This window comes from Ranitomeya variabilis, chromosome 3 (assembly GCF_051348905.1).
Source record: "Ranitomeya variabilis isolate aRanVar5 chromosome 3, aRanVar5.hap1, whole genome shotgun sequence".
Lineage (NCBI taxonomy): Eukaryota > Metazoa > Chordata > Amphibia > Anura > Dendrobatidae > Ranitomeya > Ranitomeya variabilis.
In genome coordinates this window covers 309706366-309729087 of record NC_135234.1, presented here as the reverse complement: position 1 = coordinate 309729087, position 22722 = coordinate 309706366, and the positions used below count along the sequence as shown (strand labels likewise).

The following is a 22722-nucleotide window of genomic DNA, read 5'->3' as shown; positions in this document are numbered from 1 at the left end:
GCTAACTTCTAAACAGGCCAATATAGCCCGCAGACTCCAAGGTCGTTATTTGGCCATGAACTGCCATGGCAAACATCAAAACCATATAATCATGATCTCATGGTGCTTTTGGGGATAAATAGGAAGCCCCCACTCAGTTAACCATTTATATGATGTAGTCATTATTGACAGCATCTAAGGGGTTAAACAGATATGGACGTGCCAACACTGATCATGGCTAATGCAGCAAGTTGACAGCGATAGTGTACAGCAAACAGCTGCTTAATTGTCACCTGTATGCTATTCTCATATCTCAGGGTCAGTAAAAAGACATATTGACAGTCATTAAGGGGTTAAGAGCACACTCCTACATCTTTGTTTTCCATTCATCCCTCTCTGGCGAGGGAGCAAGAGATGGTGCGGGGCATATTTGTGATTTGCCATTTGTACACAATCCATTTTATACAGCAGCAATAATTAAGGAAGAGGAAAAAAAACAAAAAAACACCACACACTTAAATATAGTTTATGTTAAAGAATTGCAGTCTATCCATACACATTACATTATGGCTCCATATGGAATCCATGTATGAAATTAAGTCATTTGACACGTGGATGAAACTAGTGCAAGTGCAAATTTGATGATAAAAATATACATATATATACGCACACACACACACACACACACACACACACACACACACACACACACACACACACACACACTCCAAATGAACCACTTAACGACCGCAGATACGCTTTTTAACAGTGGCAGTTAAGGGCACTTATTCCTCAGTGCCGCTTTTTAACGGCGCTGAGAAATAAGGGTATAGCGCCCTCCGCAGCATCAGACTTTCTCGAGGGTCTCGGCTACCGGGGGTAGCCGAGATCTCAGGGAACATGATTCAAGTCGGCTTTTAATTGATCCCAGTGTTGCGATTACGTTAATAATAATGGCGACCGCAAATATAAAAAACACAACCACACACACACACACACACACACACACAAAGACAAACAACCCACTAACCTAGGCCTTTACGTCCTCCTCGATTAGTGAACCTCTCTGGCACCCTGCCAAGCTGGCCCTGCTCTCCACAACCAGATGTGTAAAGATGCCCATCTGAGGTAAGCATCACCAGATGATCATTCCCTTTATTAAGAAGAAAAAAAAAAAAGTTTAAAAACAGACCAGCTGTACAAAGCAAGCCATTGCATAGCAAATTGTATAGCAGGAGACACCATATGAAATATGTAGTATATAGGTTTCAAAGTAACCAGATAACATACTCAAGTATAAGCCGACCCGAGTAAGCAGACACCCAATTTTGCCACAAAAAACTGAGAAAACTTAATGACTCGAGTAGAAGCCTAGGGTAGGAAATGCAGCAGCCACCGGTAAATGTCAAAAATAAAAATAGGTACCAATAAAAGTAAAATTAATTGAGACATCAGTAAGTTAAGCGTTTTTGAATATCCATATTGAATCAGGAGCCCCATATAATGCTCCGTACAGTTTATGATGGGCCCCAAAAGATGCTCCTTAGATTATGCCCCATATGCTGTTGCTACAACAAAAAAATAAAATAAAATCGAATTAGACTTACCGGTAATTCGGTTTCTAGGAACCTTCCACGACAGTCACCTTGGAGGATGTCTCCCCGCCCTTTTGGGGGACAGGAAACACAAAGAGGTTAAATAACCCTCCCCTTCCTGCTATCTCCAGTGTTTTTTCTGGCCATACTAGCGTGAATAGTTACCACCAGAGTGCAGGAATCATCCAGTGAATATCAGATAGGGAGAGGGAAATTAGTGCTGTCGTGGAAGGTTCCTAGAAACCGAATTACCGGTAAGTCTAATTCTATTTTCTCTAGTCACCTTCCACGACAGTCACCTTGGAGTTATACCAACGTTAATTTCTTTAGGGAGGGACTACAGCCTGTAGAACGCGTCTGCCGAATGTCAGATCCCTGTCGAAATTTAGCCTGTAGTGTCTGATGAAAATATGTACAGAAGACCAGGTGGCGGCTCTGCATATCTGCTCCGATGAGGGGTTCCCTCTTGCTGCCCGTGACGTGAAAACCGACCGGGTAGAATGGGCCTTCAGCGAGATCGGCAGAGGGAGATCTTTTGCCGAATACGCCAGGCAGATGGCTTGCTTAATCCAGCTTGCAATTGTGCTCCAGGTAGTGGAGGACTACCCTGCGGACATACAGGGTGTGGAAGTTTTCCTCCTTGTTGGAAGGATTTGGACAAAATGAGGGCAAAATCACATCCTGACCCCTATGAAAATCTTAAACGACTTTGGGCATAAAGGTGGGGTCTGGTCGTAGGACTATGCTATCAGTTTATGGATAGGAAGGGCTCTTGAACTGACAAGGCCTGCAATTCTCCTATGTGCCTAGCTGTGGTAATTGCCATCAGGAACACCGTTTTAAGTGTTAGGATTTTAAGAGGCAAAGACAAGGGCTCAAAGGGTGGATGAGTTAGACTATTGAGTACTAAATTTAGATCCCAGGGGGAAAACCCGACTAGGGAGTCTAGGACGTAATCTGCTTGCTGTAGTCATGAATCTTTTGATCCAGCGGTGGCCAGCCAGATCATGGTCAAAAAAGGAACTAAGGGCCGATACCTGAACTTTTAGAGTACTCTGGGAGAGCCCAAGATCTAAACCCTTCTGGAGGAAGTCTAGGATTTGAGAAATGTTGGGGTGGAAGGGATCAGGGACATTGGGAAGACACCAGGAAGAGAACTTCTTCCATACTTTGGTATAGATGGCGTTGGTCACAGGTTTCCTACTCTTTTGGAGAGTTTGGATAACCCTGTCTGAGAGGCCTCTGGCTTTTAATATGTCGGTCTAAATAGCCAAGCAGCCAGGTTCAACTTTGAGTTCTGGGTAAAGAAGGGGACCGGTTCTTTGAGGAAGAAGTATGCGACCTTCTTCGGCCATTCCCCTCAAGGCGCTGTACCAGCACCGACCCAGCCACATCAGGGCAATCAGGATTGTCGTGACTGTGACTGGATCTTCTGCAGCATCCTTGACAGCATTGGAATTGGTGGAAAGGCGTAAGCCGAGTTGAAGGCCAATGGATGAATGAAAGCATCTATTCCCAGAGCCCCATGCATGGGGCTGAGGGAGAAATGTGTTTTTGATTGTGTTTTTGATTTTGTGTTTTGGGCACACCCCCCCCCCCCCATCTCAAGTTTAAGGATAGGAAAACCTCCTGGTTCAGGCACCATTTCCCAGGATGGACGTCCTTCCTGCTGAGAAGTCCGCCTGGGTGTTGTCCGAACCCTTCAGATGTACTGTGGAGATTAAAAGCAGGTGTTTCTCTGCCCAGAGAAATATCCGTGCTGCCACTAGCTTCATACTCCGTGCCCCCGTTGTTACATTGTCGGAGTAGACACGGATATGATGGCCTTGGACTAGAGATGAGGCAGCTACCAGTGCTTCCTCTACTGCCTTTAATTCCCTCAGTTTGGAAGATCTGGAACCTATGTCTGAGGACCATATTTTCAGGGACTATGTTTGTTCCGCCACAGCACCCCAACCTCTTCGGCTGGCATCTGTGTGAAGCACTTTCAGGGGAAGCTGGTCCCAGCTTACCCCCTGCCGAAGGTTCCAGCCCTTTAGCCACCACAAGAGTGCTGACTTCACATTTCTGGGAGAGGAATTCTCCTGGACAGAGTGATCCGATACCTCTGAGTGTATAGGAGAACGTGAGTCTGGAGGGTCCGCGTGTGTGCCTAGGCCCAGGATACTGCCTGAATGCACGAAGTTAGGGACCCTAGAATAGACATGGACTCCTTCAGGGTTGGGGACCTTTGTTGTTTGAATCTGGAGATTCTCTGACAAAGGTCGCACTGACGATCTTCGGGAAGGAAGGACATTCTTCCGAGTTTAAGAGAATCCACATGAATTTTTACCTTGTGGACGGTTGTAGGTCCGACTTTTGGAGATTCGGGATCCAGTCTAGGGACTCGAGAATATGCAGAGTTTGACACATCTTGGTTCAGCTGAGATGTTGAAGGAGCAATGATGAGGAGGTCGTCAAAGTAAGGAACAAGGCAGATTCCCTGAAGACTGATGAAGATGACGGCTTCTCTCATGATTTTCGAGAATACCCTTGGGGCTGAGGTTACTCTGAAGGGAAGCACATTGAATTGGAAGGGAGTGATCCTGCGGTTGTGGGGGGGATCGCGAACCTGAGGAACCTCCTGTGATCCGGATGGATTGGAACATGATATTAGGCATCCCTCAAGTCTATTGTTGCCATTACCCAGTTTTGCCCGATAAGTGGGATTGCCATCTTGACTGACTACATCTTGAACCTTCGGTATTTGATGACTTGACTCAAGGGTTTTAAACTTATGATCACTCTGCATTTCCCGGGTTTTCTTATGAGGAATAGACGAGAGTAATGACCTCTGCCCAATTCCAGCTGAGGTACATGAGAGATCACTTTCTCGCAAGAGATCCTGAACTTGAAGGAGAAAGGAGTCCTGGAGGTCTGGGGGTTGTTCCGGGGTAATTCTCAGGCATGGGGTGGGGGCCTCTCAAATTCCAATTTCAGTCCGAAATGTAAGGTGTGGAGGATCCACTGGTTCGGGGGATATGGACTGCCATTGGGAGAGAAACAGAGCCAGCCCCCCACCGGAGAGTCACTGTTTATCCGGGGTCTGTTGCTGTTGAGGCACAAGGATATTCCTGCCTCTACCCCCTTTCGGGTAGCTCCATCGACCAGTTTTACCTTTTCCCCTAAAGTCCTTCTGGGAGGACTGGTCATGAGGGGGGCGAAAAAAAAAAACGCTTCCTAGCAACCCTTTGTTCGGGAAGCAATTTCTTCCTATCGGAGGCCGTATCCAGGAGATCATCCAAAACATGGTGACCCTGAAAGGGGATGGCGCAGAGTTTAGTTTTAGAGGTAATGTCGCCTCCCCAAGACTTCAGCCAAAGGGCTCTCCTGGATGAGTTCGAGAGGACTAGGGACCAAGCAGCCACACGAACAGACTCTCTTGAAGCATCGGCTAAGAACCCTGATGCTTTTTTAAGAAGGGGAAGGGAGTCCAGTATCTCCTCTCTGGAAGTACCCTGGAAGAGATGTTCCTCTAGTTTGCGAAGCCAGAGGACCAGGGCCCTGGCGATGCAAGTAGATGCAATATTTGCTTTAAGCAGGTTTGTAGAGGACTCCCAAGACTTCTTTAGGCGTCTCCATTTTTCGATCCATTGGATCTTTCAATTGAGAAGAGTCCTCAAATGGGAGAGACGTTTTTTTGGTGACCTTAGAGACCTGGACGTCCACCCTGGGAACCTCCCAAACAGAACTGGCACCTTCTAGGGGAAAACGTTTTTTAAAATCTGAAGGAACACTAAGGCCCTTCTCTGGGGAAGCCCACTCTTAGAAAATGAGATTTTGAACATTTTCATGAATAGGAAACCCTTTAGTTTTGGGTTTCAGGCCCCCAAACATTTCGTCCTGTACGGAATGTTTTTCCTCCACTTCCTCAACCCCCATGGTTCTTCTTACTATGGAAACTAGCTCATCCATATCCTCAGAGGAAAAGTAATATTTTTTACCCATCAGGTTTAGAGGTGGATGTGGAGCCCGCATTCTCCCAATTATCGTCTGACTCAGAGAAATGGACTTCACCAGAGTCAGAATCAGTATCAACTGGGGCCATTTTCCTCTTTTTAGGGGGGGGGATGCAACACTTGGGGTTGTGAGAAAGCCGCCATGGAGGTATGTACCTCCTGTTTAATCAGTGATTTTATGCTGTCCAGGAGGGAGGGCTGTTCAGCACGTAATATATGTCATCCGTACAGGGTTGACACAGGGTCTTCTTGTAGGCAGAAGGTAGCCAGGAGCCATAAACACCACACTTGCGGCCGGGTTTGTTCTTTGGGGCAGCGACCTTTTCTTCCTAAAAGAGAGTGGTATACTAAATTACCCATTTTAATATAGCTGAACAGTAAAGGGACCAGCCCAGCTACACACGGTAGGAGGGTGAACGCTGGGATCTGCAGATGTAGAAGAGGGTTTGTCGCCGTCCATGGTCAAGCAATACACAGTCACACAGAGACAGAGAGACAGCGTCTTACCTTGAGGCCTCTGACCAGGATATGAAGAGATCGAGGTTTCTAGCGTTAAATTATGTGCTCCTCCCCTTTGGTCCGTAGGGAGGCCAGAGACGACCCTAACATGCCGGCAATTCTGCCCGCATGGAACGCAGGAGATTGCGTGCGTTCCAGCGTGGAGTCCCAGGCCACGAACCAGAAGTGAGTCACTGACGTCACATACGGCATGCGCGAACCCAGAACTCCACTACATTGCCGGAGGAGGAGGACTCTGGGGAGCTCGGAGAGGACCCCGGCAGCACACCACCCCGCTTTGCCCCTAACAGAGGCACGGGAGGGGCGGCAAGGAGGGCCCGAATCCAAGAAGATGGAGACGGGCGCAGCCACGTGGAGGAGGAGAGGAACACCGCCCGACCTCGGCTGCCCGGCGGGTAAAAGTATCCAGGTGCTCAGTTCACCGGCCACGACAGCACCTGCAGGAACCTCTTCATGCCCCACTGGGGGACAGGAAAAACACTGGAGATAGCAGGAAGGGGAGGGTTATTTAACCTCTTTGTGTTTCCTGTCCCCCATTAGGGCAGGGAGACATCCTCCAAGGTGACTGTCGTAGAAGGTGACTAGAGAAAAAAACCCACATACTCACCTCTCGTTGCTCAGGCCCCCGGCACTTGCGATATTCACCTGTCCTCCATTCCAGGACTCCATCTTCCGAGTCTCTGCAGTGACTGCAGAGGGTGCACACTAAACTAGTCATTGCGCCCTCTGACCTGAATGTCACAGCTGGAAGACGCGGAAGACTGAGCGGTGGTTCCTGGTGAATTTCGTGCAATGCTCACCCTCCCCCGTTATACTCACCTGCTTTTCACTGACAGATAGGAAGAAGCTGTTGGCGCCCGGAGACTATGTTCAGCGGTCACATCGTACCGCTCATTAAAGTAATGAATATGCGGCTGCACCCTTATGGGAGTGGAGTCACGTCCATATTCATTACTTTAATGAGCGGTACCATGTGACCGCTGAACATAAGAGCTGCCGGCGCCCGGAGACCATCAAAGATGCAGGGACTGCGCCAGGAGCAGACGAGTATATGACAGCTGCCACTCTCCCTCAGACCCCCTGGGACAAATCTCAGCTTATACGGTAATTGATTTGCAGCACAAGTAACCATAACAAATCAGTATTGCCATCTTTAAAATTTACTCACCTGAGGCTATTTTGACAACTGGTGCATTTATATAAACTTGTACAGGGACCATACTTTTCTTCATTGGCTCAAGTAAACCAATAACACCATTATTATCCTGCGTAAAAACAGTAAAAAAGTTATGCTTGGGATGCAAGCATACAAGAATCAAAGTTCAGCAATACACAGAATTCTATTCAGGAAAGAGCTAAAGTACCAGAGAAAGTTCAATGTGCCAGGTTGTGCCAGTTACAAATGCACTGTGGCCCTTTCACACAGCTGGGCTAAGATTTTGGCAGTTTGTTTCTTCCAGACATTCAGAGTTTTGTGGGAAATGGATTTTTCCCCAAATATGCCTATATTTAATGTTGTACACCATTGGAAGAAAAAAAACAAACAAACAAACAAACAAAAAAAAAAACTCTGAGACTGCAGAAGTTGCGACCACAACTAGTATCAGAACAGATGATAGGGGGTGCAAGGTTCTGCACGCCAACTGATCAGCTACTGGCGGCCTCTCTAAAGTAGTATCCACACCTGTAATGTAGCTTGGGCAGTGGGGAGGGAAATAATCTCTGTCACTGAAGAGACCCATTTCAATATAGAGACTTAGTTCAAGTCAATGCTGCATGAGAAGAGAAAAATAAATAAATAATAAAGAGGGCTGTCTAAAGACTAAACATACAAATTCCCTGTACCATGCAATGAAAGCTGCCCAAACAAGTTCATATCAACCTTAAAAAGTTAGGCTAGATATTTTAAATTCTTTCGAACAAACTAGGGTAGGTATTGCCTGCAGGACTGTCTACACAAGCTTGATCTCTGCAAAGAGAACCAGCACCTAACAAAAATCCAAACTAAATAAAAGTATTCTGAAATTCAACCCTAGTCACATTTGGGGAGAAATTAGAAGGCAGTGGGTAAGAAACCATCTCAAACAGATTAAACAAGCAAACATTACCCTAAAAGCTCCAAAGAGGAATACTCGTCCATCCGCTGTCAGTGCCGCAGTGTGACTGTCTCCGGCTGAGACCTGCACCACCTGTTCTGCCAAATCAACCTTGGCTGGTTGAGTTTCTGATCCTTCTTCTGTGGTGTCCCGGCCCAGTGCCCCTTCATCATTACAGCCATAGGTATAAATCTATGGTATATAAAAAGAGCAGTAGATATTTCTGCATCTCTTGGAAGTAAAAATGCAGTGTAAGTTAGGTGTGTTTCTACAAGGGTTTTTGGTACCGATTTTTCACCACTGAGTATGGCTGAAATCTGCAGCAAACACACTGAAAATTGACATGTTACAAATTAATAAGTGCTGCAAATCTGCAAGGAAAAAATAAGCAACGTGTGCACGAGACTTCAGGATCTTCATTCACTGTCCTGCCATCAGGAAACGCTTTAGGTTTTGTGGCCATACTGAGCAGGAAAAAAAAAAAAAACAACAAAACCCGCACCGTATGCACAGGCCCATATATTACCGATGTGATGTAAACTCACACTACCAGATGCTCCAAGGCACACTGTGTGCATTCCTCCTGCTTCAGCCTGGACTATTGGCTCTGGAAAGGATACCAGTGCTGGCTTTTTTCTTTCCATGACATCTTCTCCTAAACCCAGCTGACCTACATCACCTTGGCCAAGGGTCAGTACAATGCCTCCTGCAGATTTGTGGGAGCTGTGAGTAACTACTGAAATAAGGAAAAGGAATGCAAATTTAAACAAAATTAGATTTAACCTTTATTTTAACCCCTTAACCGCCAAGGGTGGTTTGCATGTTAATAACTGGGCCAATTTTTACAATTCTGACCACTGTCCCTTTATGAGGTTATAACTCTGGAATGCTTCAATAGATCCTGGCGATTTTGAGATTGTTTTCTCGTGACATTGTACTTCATGATAGTGGTAAATTTCTTCTATATAACTTGCGTTTGTGTAAAAAACAGAAATTTAGCGAAAATGTTGAAATTTTCAAACTGAATTTTTATGCCCTTAAATCACAGAAAAATATGTCACACAATATAGTTAATAAATAACATTTCCCACAAGTCTACATCAGAACAATTTTGGTAACAATTTTTTTTTTTTTTTGTTAGGAAGTTATAAAGGTTAAAAGTTGACAAGTGATCTCATTTTTACAAAATTTTTTTTTTTTTTTAGGGACCACCTCACGTTTGAAGTCACATGTAGGGGTCTATATGGCAGAAAAAACCCAAAAGAGACACCATTCTAAAAACTGCACCCCTCAAACTGATCAAAACCACATTCAAGAAGTTTAGTAACCCTTCAGGTGTTTCACAGGAGCAGAAGCAACGTCAAAGGAAAAAATTAACATTAACTTTCTAGTCACGAAAATGATCTTTTAGCAACAATTTATTTATTTTTTTCCCCAAGGGTAAAAGGAGAAATTGGACCCTAAAAGTTGTTGTCCAATTTGTCCTGAGTACGCCGATACCCCATATGTGGGAGGGAAGGGGAACCACTGTTTGGGCGCACGGCAGGGCTCAGAAGGGAAGGAGCGCCATTTGATTTTTTTTCAACCTAAAATTGGCTGGAATTGCGATCGGATGCCATGTCGCGTTTGATGAGCCCCTGATGTGTCTAAATGGTGGAAACCCCCCACAAGTGACCCCATTTTGGAAACTAGACCCTCTAAGGAACTTGTCTAGATATGTGATGAGCACTTTGAACCCCCAGGGGCTTCACAGAAGTTTATAACACCCGGGCGTGAAAATAAATACAATTTTTTGCCCACAAAATAGGGATTTGTGTGTACTCACCGTAAAATCCTTTTCTCAGAGCCATTCATTGGGGGACACAGACCATGGGTGTATGCTGCTGCCACTAGGAGGCTGACACTAAGTGATACAAAGAAAGTTAGCTCATGCCCTGCAGTATACACCCTCCTCCTGGCTCTCAGCTAACCAGTTCGGTGCAAAAGCAGTAGGAGAGCAATAAACAATGAGCGTATAGCATGTCAAATTATAAAACAAGCACAAGCTAATAGAGTGGGAGCTGTATCCCCCAATGAATGGCTCGGAGAAAAGTATTTTACGGTGAGTACACAAAAATACCCTTTTCTCCTTCGTCTCATTGGGGGACAGACCGTGGTACGTCCCAAAGCAGTCCCAGGGTGGGGACATCATCAGATCAGGCCCTGTGTAACCGCTACTTACAAGTGCGACCCCACAGACTAAAGAGTCTGCCTGCCCAGACTCACATCTGTGGAGGTCTGGGAATTATAGTGCTTCAAGAATTCATGCGGACTGGACGAACCTGCAAGCTTGCAGGCATGCTGTGCCGACGCCTGGTGCCTAGAATCCAAGAAACCTCGATAGACAGGGAGTTAGGCCGACTAACACAGAAGGACTCCTGGATGGTGTAACAAATCCACCAAGCTAACATGGCCGATGAAACAGCTAAACCCTTCCTGTAACCGTCAGGAAGCCGTCCGCTTACAGTGAGGTAGCCCAAATAAAGTGTCCAACCTTCGTAAGGATGCCGTCCTCGAGACGTACCTACTCAGAGCACTCACCACGTCCAGAATATGGGGAACCCATTCAGTTATGTGGACTGGTGCCGAAAGAGATGAGGGAAGAACAATGCCCTCGTAACATTGGGAATACAATACCACCTTGGTAACAAGGGACAGGGATGGCCTGAGGGCAACCTTGCCTTGATGGTAATAAGGAAAAAAAAAAATAAAATCTGAAAGAACAGAGTGGCTAGCTCCGAAAACTCATCAGGATGAGGAGATCACAGAGAAACACCGGATTACTTACCGGTAAGGCTACGTTCACATTTGCGTTGTGCGCCGCAGCGTCGGCGCCGCAGCGCACAACGCAAACAAAAACGCGGCAAAACGCACGCTAAAACGCTGCGTTTTGCGCCGCATGCGTCGTTTTTGCCCGCAAGTTGGACGCAAAAAAAATGCAACTTGAAGCGTTTCTTGCGTCCAACGCTTGCGGCCATGCGGCGCAAAACGCAGCACAACGCATGTCCATGCGCCCCCATGTTAAGTATAGGGGCGCATGACGCATGCGACGCCGCTGCGGCGCCCGACGCTGCGGCGCTGACCGCAAATGTGAACGTAGCCTTATACTCTTTTATAGAGCCACGACAGCACCCACTTGAGAGACGGGATCCACCCTTAGGAACAGGAAACCCTATGGAGAGATAAAATGGGCGGCCCCCCTCGCTTCCACAGTTGGGTTACAGAGATTGCGAGGAACCGCCCACCAGATTTAGCAGGTAATTCAGTAACGTTATTTATCATTAGCTAACTTAAGTGTGACTAACTATAAGAACCACACACCCTTAACAGTGACTATCAAATTATGACTTATTAGGGAAGAAAGTGAAGGGGTGCTGTCGTGGCTCTATAATAGAATATTACCGGTAAGTAATCCGGTGTTTTCTCTTCGCCACAACAGCACCCACTTGAGAGACTTTAAGAGATAGTCATTTGGGAGGGATCACCGTGTTAAGAACTGATCTACCGAAAGACAAGTCAGATGAGGTAGATAAATCCAATCTATAGTGATTATAGAAGGTAGTAGGAGAAGACCAGGTTGCGGCCTTACATATTGGTTCTATTGGAACCTCCGCTCATTCAGCCCAGGATGATGTTATCGCCCAGGTGGAATGTGCTTTAACACCCTCAGGTGGATTCTCCCCTTTAGACGAATAGGCTAGGCATATTGCCTCCCGAATCCACCGGAATAATGTGCCTTTTGTTATTCCAGATCTTTTTTTATGACCCTGGAAGGAAACAAAGAGCCCTACTCTTCCTCCAGGCGCTAGTTCTATCTAGATAAGTTATTACAGCCCTTCTGACATCTAATGTATGGTACCTTTCTTCTTCCTGATTTGTAGGGTTATCATAGAAGGAAGAAGAATTTCTTGAGATCTATGAAATTTAGTACATACTTTAGGTAAGTAGGAAGGGTCTGTTTTCAGGACAATTCTGTCTGGAAATACTGACAGAAAAGGAGGATCTATTGATAATGCCTGTATGTCACTTACCCTTCTCGTCGATACTAAAGCGACGAGAAGAGCAGTCTTAAGGGAGACGTGTTTAATGTGAGCTGAGTGTAGTGGCTCAAACGGGTGACCTGTCAAAGCTTCGACAACTAAATTAACATCCCAAGGAGGTAAGTGGGGGATTTGAACTGATTCTCACCTCTGGCAGGCTGAGACAAAGCTGGCTACCCACTTGTCAACCGCAATGTTGTGACTATACAAGGCACCTAGGGCAGAAATCTGTACTTTTAAAAGTACTGACTGACCGGCCTAAATCACTCCCTCTCTGGAGAAATTCTAAAATAGAGATAGGAATTTCGTCTGTTAAGGCTGATGGGTAGAAGCTTAAAAAAATTTTCCACACCCTTACATATATCGATGTGGTGGATTTTTTTCTACTTCGTAGAAGAGTATCAACCACTTTATTAGAAAAACCTCTTAGTTTTAGCAGCTGCCTCTCAAATTCCAGGCTGTCAACCGTAGGCCCTTCACATGAGGGTGGTTGAAGAGGCCCTGGAAGAGAAGATCCTGCTCTTCTGGGAGAATCCATGGATCTGAGATTGACATGGCCCTGAGCCAGGAAAACCATGGTCTCTTTGGCCAAAATGGAGCAATTAGAATCACATTCGCTCTGTCGTCCCTTATCTTCCTGATCACGGTTGGAAGTAGTATCAATGGAGGAAAGGCATAAGCTTTTTGGAATGTCCATGGAACTTGGAGGGCATCGAGGATATTGGGATTGTCTGTTAGGAATAGTGAAGCGAATCTTTTTACTTGTCTGTTTCTTGTAGCGAAGAGATCTATTTCGGGTATACCCCATTTCCTGGTTATCATTGTGAATATATGATGATTGAGAACCCACTCCCCTTGGTGGAGGGTATGACGGCTGCCTTTGAATTGTCCACTCCTCTGACATGCAGTGCTGATAGTGACAGAAGACGTTCCTCGGCCATAGCTAGGATGTCATCAGCTATAGACATGAGAGCTCCTGATCTTGTTCCTCCTTGATGATTTATACATGCCACTGATGTCATGTTGTCTGACAAAATACCGGATTACTCACCGGTAATGCTCTTTTATAGAGCCCACGACAGCACCCACAGAGAGGGGATCCACCCCTGGGAACAGGAAACCTACAGAGAGATAAAAGGGGCGGCCCCCCCTCACTCCTCAGTTTTACAGAGAATAAGGAGGAACCGCCGCCAGGTGTTTTAGTTTAACAGGTTTAGTTATATATACACATATTTACAACTTCATATCATCTTACTCTATTATATACATCTCCCTACAAGACACCACGTGCAACTAAATAAAGAAAAGGGAGGGAATCGAATGGGTGCTGTCGTGGGCTCTATAAAAGAGCATTACCGGTGAGTAATCCGGTATTTTCTATTCGCCACGACAGCACCCACTGAGAGATTTACAGAGATTATAGATTGGGTGGGTTAACTGAGCCGAGAACCGACACCCCAAAGGTTAGATCAGAAGCAGCAGATAGGTCTAGTCTATAGTGCTTATAAAAGGTATTAGGCGAAGACCAAGTTGCAGCCTTACATATAAGGTGTATTGGCACGTTCGCTCTTTCTGCCCAGGAAGTCGATACGGCCCTAGTGGAGTGTGCTCCGATATGCAGAGGAAGATCTCTTCCCTTAGATCTGTACGCCAAGATTATAGCATCCCGGATCCAGCGCGACAGTGTGCACTTTGTGACTCTGGATCCCTTGTTTTTCCCCTGGAAAGACACAAAGAGAGCCCTACTCTCCCTCCAGTCCCTAGTTCTTTCAATATAGGTTAGAATAGCTCTTTTAACGTCTAGGGTATGAAGCCTAGCTTCTTCTGGAGTCGAGTGGTTCTCATAAAAGGTAGGTAACAAGATCTCCTGAGACCTATGAAAACTAGTGGCTACCTTAGGGAGATAACATGGATCTGTTTTTAAAACTATTCTGTCAGAAGTCACTGATAGGAATGGAGGATCTACTGATAAGGCATGGAGATCACTCACCCTTCTGGCAGATACTAATGCCACTAGTAATATCGTTTTTAATGAGACATGCTTCAGAGAGGCTGTCTGAAGAGGCTCAAAAGGGCTTTGTGTCAATGCATCCAGGACTAACGTCAGATCCCACTGAGGAATCTGTGGTACCTTAATAGGTTTTGATCTCTCGCAAGCGGAAATAAATCTAGATATCCATCTATTGCCTGCAACATCAGAATTAAACAGAGCTCCTAGAGCCGAAATTTGGACCTTTAATGTGCTAACCGAGAGTCCCAAGTCCAGACCCTTCTGTAGAAATTCTAATATTGAGAATATAGGAACTTCCGAAGAGAGTTGTGCAGTATGGAATTCAAGAAATTTCTTCCAAATCCTAACATAAATTCTGGTAGTGGAAGGCTTTCTACTCCTCATGAGGGTATTTATTAACCCCCTAGAGAACCCTCTAAGCTCTAGTAATTGCCTCTCAAATTCCAGACAGTCAAGTTCATTCCCTTTACTTGAGGATGTAGGAACGGCCCCTGAGATAGAAGGTCTTTGGTCTGAGGCAGAATCCAGGGGTCTGAAATTGACATCGCTCTGAGCCACGAAAACCATGGCCTCTTGGGCCAGAATGGGGCTATCAGTAGAACTCTTGCCCCTTCTTCCCTTATCTTTCTTATGACCACCGGCAGTAGATTCCATGGAGGGAATGCATAGGCTAGGTCGAATGCCCATGTTATATGGAGGGCATCGAATATGTCCGGATTGTCCTCTCTGCATAGAGAGGCGAACATCCTCACCTGACGGTTTGCTCGTGTGGAGAACAAGTCTATCTGGGGTACACCCCATTTGGCTGTTATTAACTTGAACACTTCCCTGTTGAGCATCCATTCCCCCTGATGCAGAGTGTGGCGGCTGAGGAAGTCTGCACGAAGGTTGTCTATGCCTCTGATATGAACTGCCGACAAGGATAGTAGGTGACCTTCGGCTAGCTCCATGATGTCTGAAGCAACTCCCATAAGATTTTCTGACCGAGTACCTCCTTGACGGTTCAGATAGGCCACTGCGGTTGTGTTGTCGGAGAAGACCCTTGTGTGAGAGCCTCTCAGCTGAGGGAGAAAGTGGAGCAGGGAATAAAATATAGCTTTCAACTCTTTTACATTAGAGGAATTCTCAAGCTCTGCATAAGACCAGAGACCCTGGGCTACCTGATCCTGAAAGTGTGCCCCCCAGCCATCGGGACTAGCATCCGTGGTAATGTTAGTGGATGGAGTGATAACCCATAAAACTCCCTTAGATAGATTGTCCCAATCTAACCACCATGCAAGGGAGTGTACTACATCTGACGTTATAACGACTGTGTCATCCAGCCTTCCTTCCCTCCTAATGTCCTCTTGTAATACAAATTTCTGTAGCTGTCTAGTGTGGAATTGCGCCCATTGGACAGCGGGAAGACAGGAAGTCAGGGAACCTAATAAAGACATGGCATTCCTCAATGACATACTACGCTTACTGATGGCTATACTCACTTTATGTATTATGGTGGTCTTTTTCTCATCAGGAAGCCTACATATCTGGTCAACTGAGTCCAATAGGAGCCCCAGAAATTTCTGACATGTCACAGGCTGGAGCCTGGATTTTTCCCAGTTTATAATCCAGCCCAGTTTTTGCAAAGAAAAAACTACTTCCCCCAACCTCTTCTCACACTGTAGGGAATCTCTACCTACAATCAACAGGTCATCTAGATACGGAATTACTAGTGTGTCCCTTACTCGTAGGAAGGACATTACCTCTGATAGTAACTTGGTAAAAACCCTTGGAGCCATGGATAAACCAAATGGCATAGCCCGGTATTGTAGATGACAGACCTGCCCATCTATAACCACTGCTACCCGGAGAAATTGTTGGTGTAACTGGTGTATGGGGAGATGGTAGTAAGCATCCTTAAGATCCAATACTACCATGTAACAATTTGGAAACAAATTTTTAATAGCTGAACGAATAGATTCCATTTTAAATGTTCTGGGTTTTATAAAGGAATTTAATTTTCTCAGATTGATTATGGTTCTGAAAGAGCCATCGGGCTTAGAAATTAGAAATAGGGGGGAGTAGAAGCCCTTCCCTATCTGGGATGGTGGCACTTTTATTAATACGTGTTTGGATATGAGGGATTTAATTTCCGTTTCCAGGGCCTCCTGCTGAGGCCTAGATTTTAAGGATGTAAGAAGGAAGGAATCCGGAGGTGTTTGGATGAAGTCTAAAACGAGGCCTGAAGATACTAAATTGATGGCCCATGGATTGACCGTTATTTCCTTCCATTGCTCTGCAAACTGTAGAAGTCTAGCTCCCACTGGCAGAACCGGGTCAACGGAATTTATCCGCTGGCTTAAAGGGACGTTTATTGAACAAATTTCCTTTTTGTTTAAATTCTTTATTATTATTCCACCGGTCTTTATAGCCTCCCTTCTTGCCGAATGGTGGCTTCCTGAACGCCCTTCTGTAAGAAGGAATAAAGGGATTAGGGAACCCCTTCTTCCTTTCACCTGCCTTAGTGAGTATTTCATCTAATACTGTTCCGAAGAGGTACTCACCCTGACAGGGTATGGCACACAATTTGGACCTGGACTGGGCATCTCCTTTCCAGTTTTTTAGCCATAAGGCTCTACGAGCCGTGTTAGTAAGACTGGCCGTTCTGGCCGCTAGACGGAGTGAGTCAATAGAGGCATCAGAAATAAATGCCGCAGCCCCTTTAATTAAAGGAATAGCAGAGCGCAATCTTTCCCTGGATACACCAGTTTTAATGTTTTGGTCCAGCTGGTCCAGCCAAACTAGCATAGACCTGCTAGTAGATGTGGCTGCAATTGCAGGTTTAAAGGCAGTTACACAGGCCTCCCATGACTTTTTAAGTATTGTGTCAGATTTCCTGTCCATAGGATCTGATAAGGAACCTGCATCTTCAACTGGCAGGGAGGAACGGCGGGAGGTGGATGCCACTGCCGCATCCACTTTAGGTACTTTGGACCAAGTGGTCAAGTCCTCATCATCAAAGGGGTACCGCCTTTTACACGAGACTGGCACAAACCCCTTTTGTCCTTTACTCCACTCCCGTTTAACCAGGTCCTTGATGGCCTGATTCACTGGAAACACATGGCCTTTCTTCTGTGAAAGACCAGCAAACATAGCGTCCTGAGGTGTCTGAGGTTCTTTAGACTCTGATACCCCCATAGTACCTCTCACTGACTTAATCAAATTATTTACACTGTCTGTAGGGAAACAGACGTAATCCTCGTCATCTGAGGAGCCCGATTTCTGAGAAACGTCTGAGCTGACCTCCCCACTTTCTGCTGACGTGTCTGCTGCAGGTGAAGGCGCTTTCCTGGCTCTTTTCTCAACAATCACCGCCGGAGTACCTCCCAAGGACTGAAGTTCTTCCCTAATCATGAGACGAATTTCTTTCATCCTGACAGAACTTTCCTGCTGTAAGGTGTAATCTATGCAACTCTGACACAATTTCTTAATATAGGAGTCCGGCAGGGGCTCATTACACATCGCACACTGCTTGTGCCTAGATTTCTCCGTCCGCTTACCCTATAAGATAGAAGTAGGAGAAACTACCATTAGCCCCCATAAAGCCAGCTACACATTCGCCCAGGAGTAAGGTTAAATACCGTCTGCCGGGTTGTACGATCAGCCTTCGGTGCAGAGCGGCCTGACTTTTTCCCTGATTTCTCAGTGGAGTCACTCCTCTTTGAGTGTCCACTGCCTTTTTGGGCATCACCACTAGGCAGGATTGAATCCTCCAGTGGGCGCTCGATATCCTCCTGGGACGACATGTTGCGCAACCAGGAGTGCTCTGAACTGCCTTATATAGCACCGTTTGCCCACAGCTGAGAAAACACTCCCTCCCTTTTTTTTTTTTGAAACCTGATTATCGGGGGAGATTAGCAATCAGCCCTGGTGTGTGGTCCGCAGTCTTCTTCTCCAGCCGCAGACGCTTTGCACTAATTACCGGTACAATGGTGCCTATAGTTGAGCCCAGGCTGCCCCCGCGATCCCGGAAGTTCAACCCAGCACTTCCGGGACGCCGATGCTACTGCGCATGCGCCCGCGTCTCTGCTGCACGCTGGAAGACGCTATGGTAAGTGCTGCACCTGCAGCTACCAGCAATATAATATCTCCACTCCGGAGGGACCAGGAGGGGAAAAACCCCCCGGGGAGCTCCGGAGGCGGAGTATATTACCTGACCCAGGTCCGGCCGGACGAGAAGGTCGGTCGCGTCATACAACGGTGTCCCAGCAGGGAGACTGTTGATAAATAGCCGGCATTCCAGCCGCATCAGCAGATGAGGGGTGGCCCTCCGGACCATTCCCGTCTCTGTCTACCCGCTCTGGAGCCCCTGCCGCTCAGCAGAGTCGTACAGGCGGCAGTCCAGGCGGGCTTTCCTCTTCATAGTTACTCATAGTGTCTTCTCTGTGGGTTCCCGTCTAGGAACAGGAAACCAACTGAGGAGTGAGGGGGGGCCGCCCCTTTTATCTCTCTGTAGGTTTCCTGTTCCCAGGGGCGGATCCCCTCTCTCAGTGGGTGCTGTCGTGGCGAATAGAAAATTCTGGTATGTGTTCCGTGTAGCTGCGGAAGGAATTTACATAGGGCATGATAGATAGCTTTTAGCTCTCTTATTAGGGTACCGTCACACATTGAAATTTTCATCGCTGCGACGGCACGATTCGTGACGTCGCAGCGTCGTATAATCATCGCTCCAGCGTCGTAGACTGCGGTCACACGTTGCAATCACGGCGCTGGAGCGATGCCGAAGTCCCCGGGTAACCAGGGTAAACATCGGGTAACTAAGCGCAGGGCCGCGCTTAGTAACCCGATGTTTACCCTGGTTACCAGCGTAAACGTAAAAAAACAAACAGTACATACTCACCCGTCGGTGTCCTTCAGGTCCCTTGCCGTCTGCTTCCTGCTCTGAGTGCAGCCGTACAGTGAGAGCAGATCGCAGCACCGCTGCGCTCTGCTCTCACTTTCCAGCCGGCACTCAGAGCAGGAAGCAGACGGCAAGGGACCTGAAGGACACCGACGGGAGAGTATGCACGGTTTGTTTTTTTACGTTTACGCTTGTAACCAGGGTAAACATCGGGTTACTAAGCGCGGCCCTGCGCTTAGTTACCCGATGTTTACCCTGGTTACAAGCGAAGACATCGCTGGATCGCTGTCACACACAACGATCCAGCGATGTCAGCGGGTGATCAAGCGACGAAAGAAAGTTCCAAACGATCTGCTACGACGTACGATTCTCAGCAGGGTGTCTGATCGCAGTAGCGTGTCAGACACAGCGATATCGTAACGATATCGCTAGAACGTCACGAATCGTAACGTCGTAGCGATGGAAATTTCAATGTGTGACGGTACCCTTAGATGATGAGTCTGACTCTGTAATAGACCATAGACCTTGGACTATCTGATTTCCTAAATGTGCTCCCCAACCACTAGGACTAGCATCAGTAAATATTGTGTTTGAGGGTTTAACTACCCAGGGGACCCCACTAACCAAGTGATCTGGTTCTAGCCACCAGGACAGGGATTGGATTACTTCTGCTGAAAGGGAAATTTGACCCTCTAAATGACCCTGTAATATTTCTTACTCTTGTAAGATTGTATACTGTAAAAGCCTAGAATGAAACTGAGCCCATGGGACAGCCGGAATGCATGACGTGAAGGAACCAAGAAGGGACATGCCTTCTCTTAGGGAAATTAGAGGGTTATTAATCACTGACTGTACTTTATTCCTAATTGTTAAGATTCGGGAAGAAAACATCTCTGGTTTACGGAGTCTAATATAAGAGCTAGGAATGTTTGGCGAGTTGTTGGAACCAATCTAGATTTTTCCCAATTTATCAACCACCCCAATTCCTGCAGGGATGAAATCATATTATACAAATGATGATGACATTGTGAAGGAGAATTTCCCACTACTAACAGGTCATCTAAGTACGGTACTATGAGGGTGTCAGTCTTAAATATGACATTACCTCTGACATTAGTTTGGTGAAGACTCTTGGAGCTATTGACAGCCCAAAGGGCATTGCTGTATACTGAAAATGCCGTATTTGCCCTTCCATCATAATCGCCACACGGCGATATGGCTGATGTTCGATAAAGATTGGTAGATGGTAATACGCATCTTTTAGGTCAAGTACCGCCATAAAACAATGGGGAAACAGAAGTTTTATGGTGGATCGGATGGACTCCATTTTGAAGGTTTGATTTTCTAAAAAGATGTTTAACTTTTTAGGGTTTATAATGGTTCTGAATGATCCATCCGTTTTTTTTAATCAAAAACAAAGGGGAATAGAATCCCCTTCCCTCCTGATGAAATGGAACTTCCACCAATACCCCTTTGGATAGAAGAGTTATTATTTCCTGCTCTAAAGCCTTCTGTTGTGATTGAGACTTTAATGAAGTCAATAAAAATGAGTCCGGAGGGACTCGGGCAAATCTTAACTTTAGGCCAGAAGTTATGAGACTATTTGCCCAGATGCTGGAGGTTATTGCTCACCATTGACTCGAGAAAAAAGACAATCTACCTCCCACAGGTAGATCTGCTGTAACGGGGTTTGTCTTCAGTTTTAAATGAGCGCTTCCCAAAAAATGCACCTCTCTGTTTGGTGTCTCTATTGGCCCAGCGGTCCTGGTTTTTAAAATCCTTCCTTTTATTTAATACGGGCTTCTGGAATGCTCTCCTATAGGATGGAAAATAATTATTAGGGAACCCCTTTTTCCTTTCACCCGCTTTGGTTAGGATCTCATCTAGTTTAGCACCAAAGAGGTACTCACCCTGACATGGAAGGCCACAATTTAGATTTTGTTTGGGGATCTCCTTTCCAGCCCTTAAGCCAAAGAGCCCGACGTGCTGCATTCGTCAGGCCTGATTTGGCTGCCAACCGTATGGAGTCAGCAGATGAATCCGCCAAGAAGGCTGTAGCACCTCTGATCAGGGGTATAGAGGAGATTAGTTTCTCGAGAGACCGCCTTTTAGCCCCTCCTCCAGGTCGTTTAACCAGACTAACATGGACCTAGCAGTGCAAGTAGCTGATATAGCCGGTCTAAAAGCTCCTGTACAAGATTCCCATGCTCTTTTTAAGAGGGAGTCAGCTTTACGGTCCAGTGGATCTTGCAACGAACCTGAATCTTCTACAGGTAGGAAGGATTTTTTGGACGTGGATGCTACCGCCGCATCTACTTTTGGGGCTTTTGACCATGTGGAAAAATTCATCATTAAAGGGATAACGCCTTTTTGATGGTGGTAATCCCCTTTGCCCCTGGCTTTCCCATTCTTTCTTGACTAAATTTTTAATTGCTCCTATTACTGGAAGAGAGGGTCTTTTCCTTTCTGATAGGCCAGCAAACATTATGTCGTTTTAGGGTCCTTAGTATCTTCGATGCCCATGGTGTTACATACAGATTTCACAAGGTTGTCAATGCTATCTGTGGGAAATCATGTATCTTGACCCCCCCCCCTCTGAGGAAACGTATTCCTGGGAAACGTCTGAATCTCTATCGTCCGTATTAAAAGACTGGTCAGATTTAGGGGAATTGTATTTACTCCTATCTTTAGTATGAGGAATACTCTCCGAACTACGTAGGACTCGTAATTCATCCCTAATCATTTTCCTAATGTCCTCTGATCTTACTGAGGCCTCTTCACGTAAAGTGGAATCAACGCACAAATTACACAGTCTCTTTATGACTATCCGGGAGGGGCTGGGAACATAACGCACACTGTCTTTCAATTTTTCAGTTCTTTTTGCCTAAGGTGTACTGAAGAAGAGGGAACAATAGTCAGGTTAATAGGGTAGATACACACTCACCCCAGTGAAGCTTTTTGCCAAGGTACCGGCTGACGAGGAGGAGACTGAGGCACAGGCTGAGGAATAGATCGGTCTGATCTTTTATCCTTGGTGCTTTACCTGTAAGAGCCACTCTGTTTGGAGCATCCGCTGCTGGTACGGCTGCCTGGTGTATTTGCGGTGACTTCTAGTGAAGACATCGCAGGGTCCTGTGGAGATTCCATATTTGGATGCCGGAGTATAAGCGCCGGCGTCCTTTATTCATGGGGGCCGCCGTCTTCTTCCTGTTGAACCTGGAAGTGTTCATCACTTCCGGGTCGCGACCATACTGTATGCGCCTGCGCGGCCACCGGTATCAGCGCAGGCGCAGTCTATCCTTGTATACCCCGGAAGTTTTAGCTGTTACTTCTGGGGAAAATACACTGGAGCTCCACGCTGCCTGTGCGCCCGCCGAGGACGGCGCGGCGACACTCCCACCTGAGCGCTTGCTCCCGCAGACCATCCCGGATGGATTCCTGTGGGCCAGACGTCCCCTCCGTCCTGGGCCTCGCGGTGTCTGCCAGCAGAGGGGAGGGGAAGCTGAATCAGGACCCCCGACGCTGCTTCCAGCTCTGGAGCCCTTGCCGTCCTCAAGGTAAACTGC

General features: G+C 46.5%; 1 protein-coding gene across 5 annotated transcripts in view; it reads right to left on the bottom strand.

Annotated features, from left to right (window-relative positions):
• RCC1 (regulator of chromosome condensation 1) overlaps positions 1–22722 on the bottom strand; it is an 89603-nt gene that overhangs the window by 46554 nt on the left and 20327 nt on the right. For 3 of the 5 annotated variants that reach the window (XM_077295622.1, XM_077295623.1, XM_077295624.1), the window contains exons 3-6: positions 8733–8923; positions 8200–8379; positions 7260–7356; positions 1010–1132 (exon numbers count right to left, since the gene is read on the bottom strand). In XM_077295622.1, coding sequence (XP_077151737.1) covers positions 1010–1132; positions 7260–7356; positions 8200–8379; positions 8733–8923 — 591 coding nt within the window. The remainder of the gene's footprint in view (positions 1–1009; positions 1133–7259; positions 7357–8199; positions 8380–8732; positions 8924–22722) is intronic. The other 2 variants (XM_077295626.1, XM_077295625.1) reach the window with 1 other exon arrangement.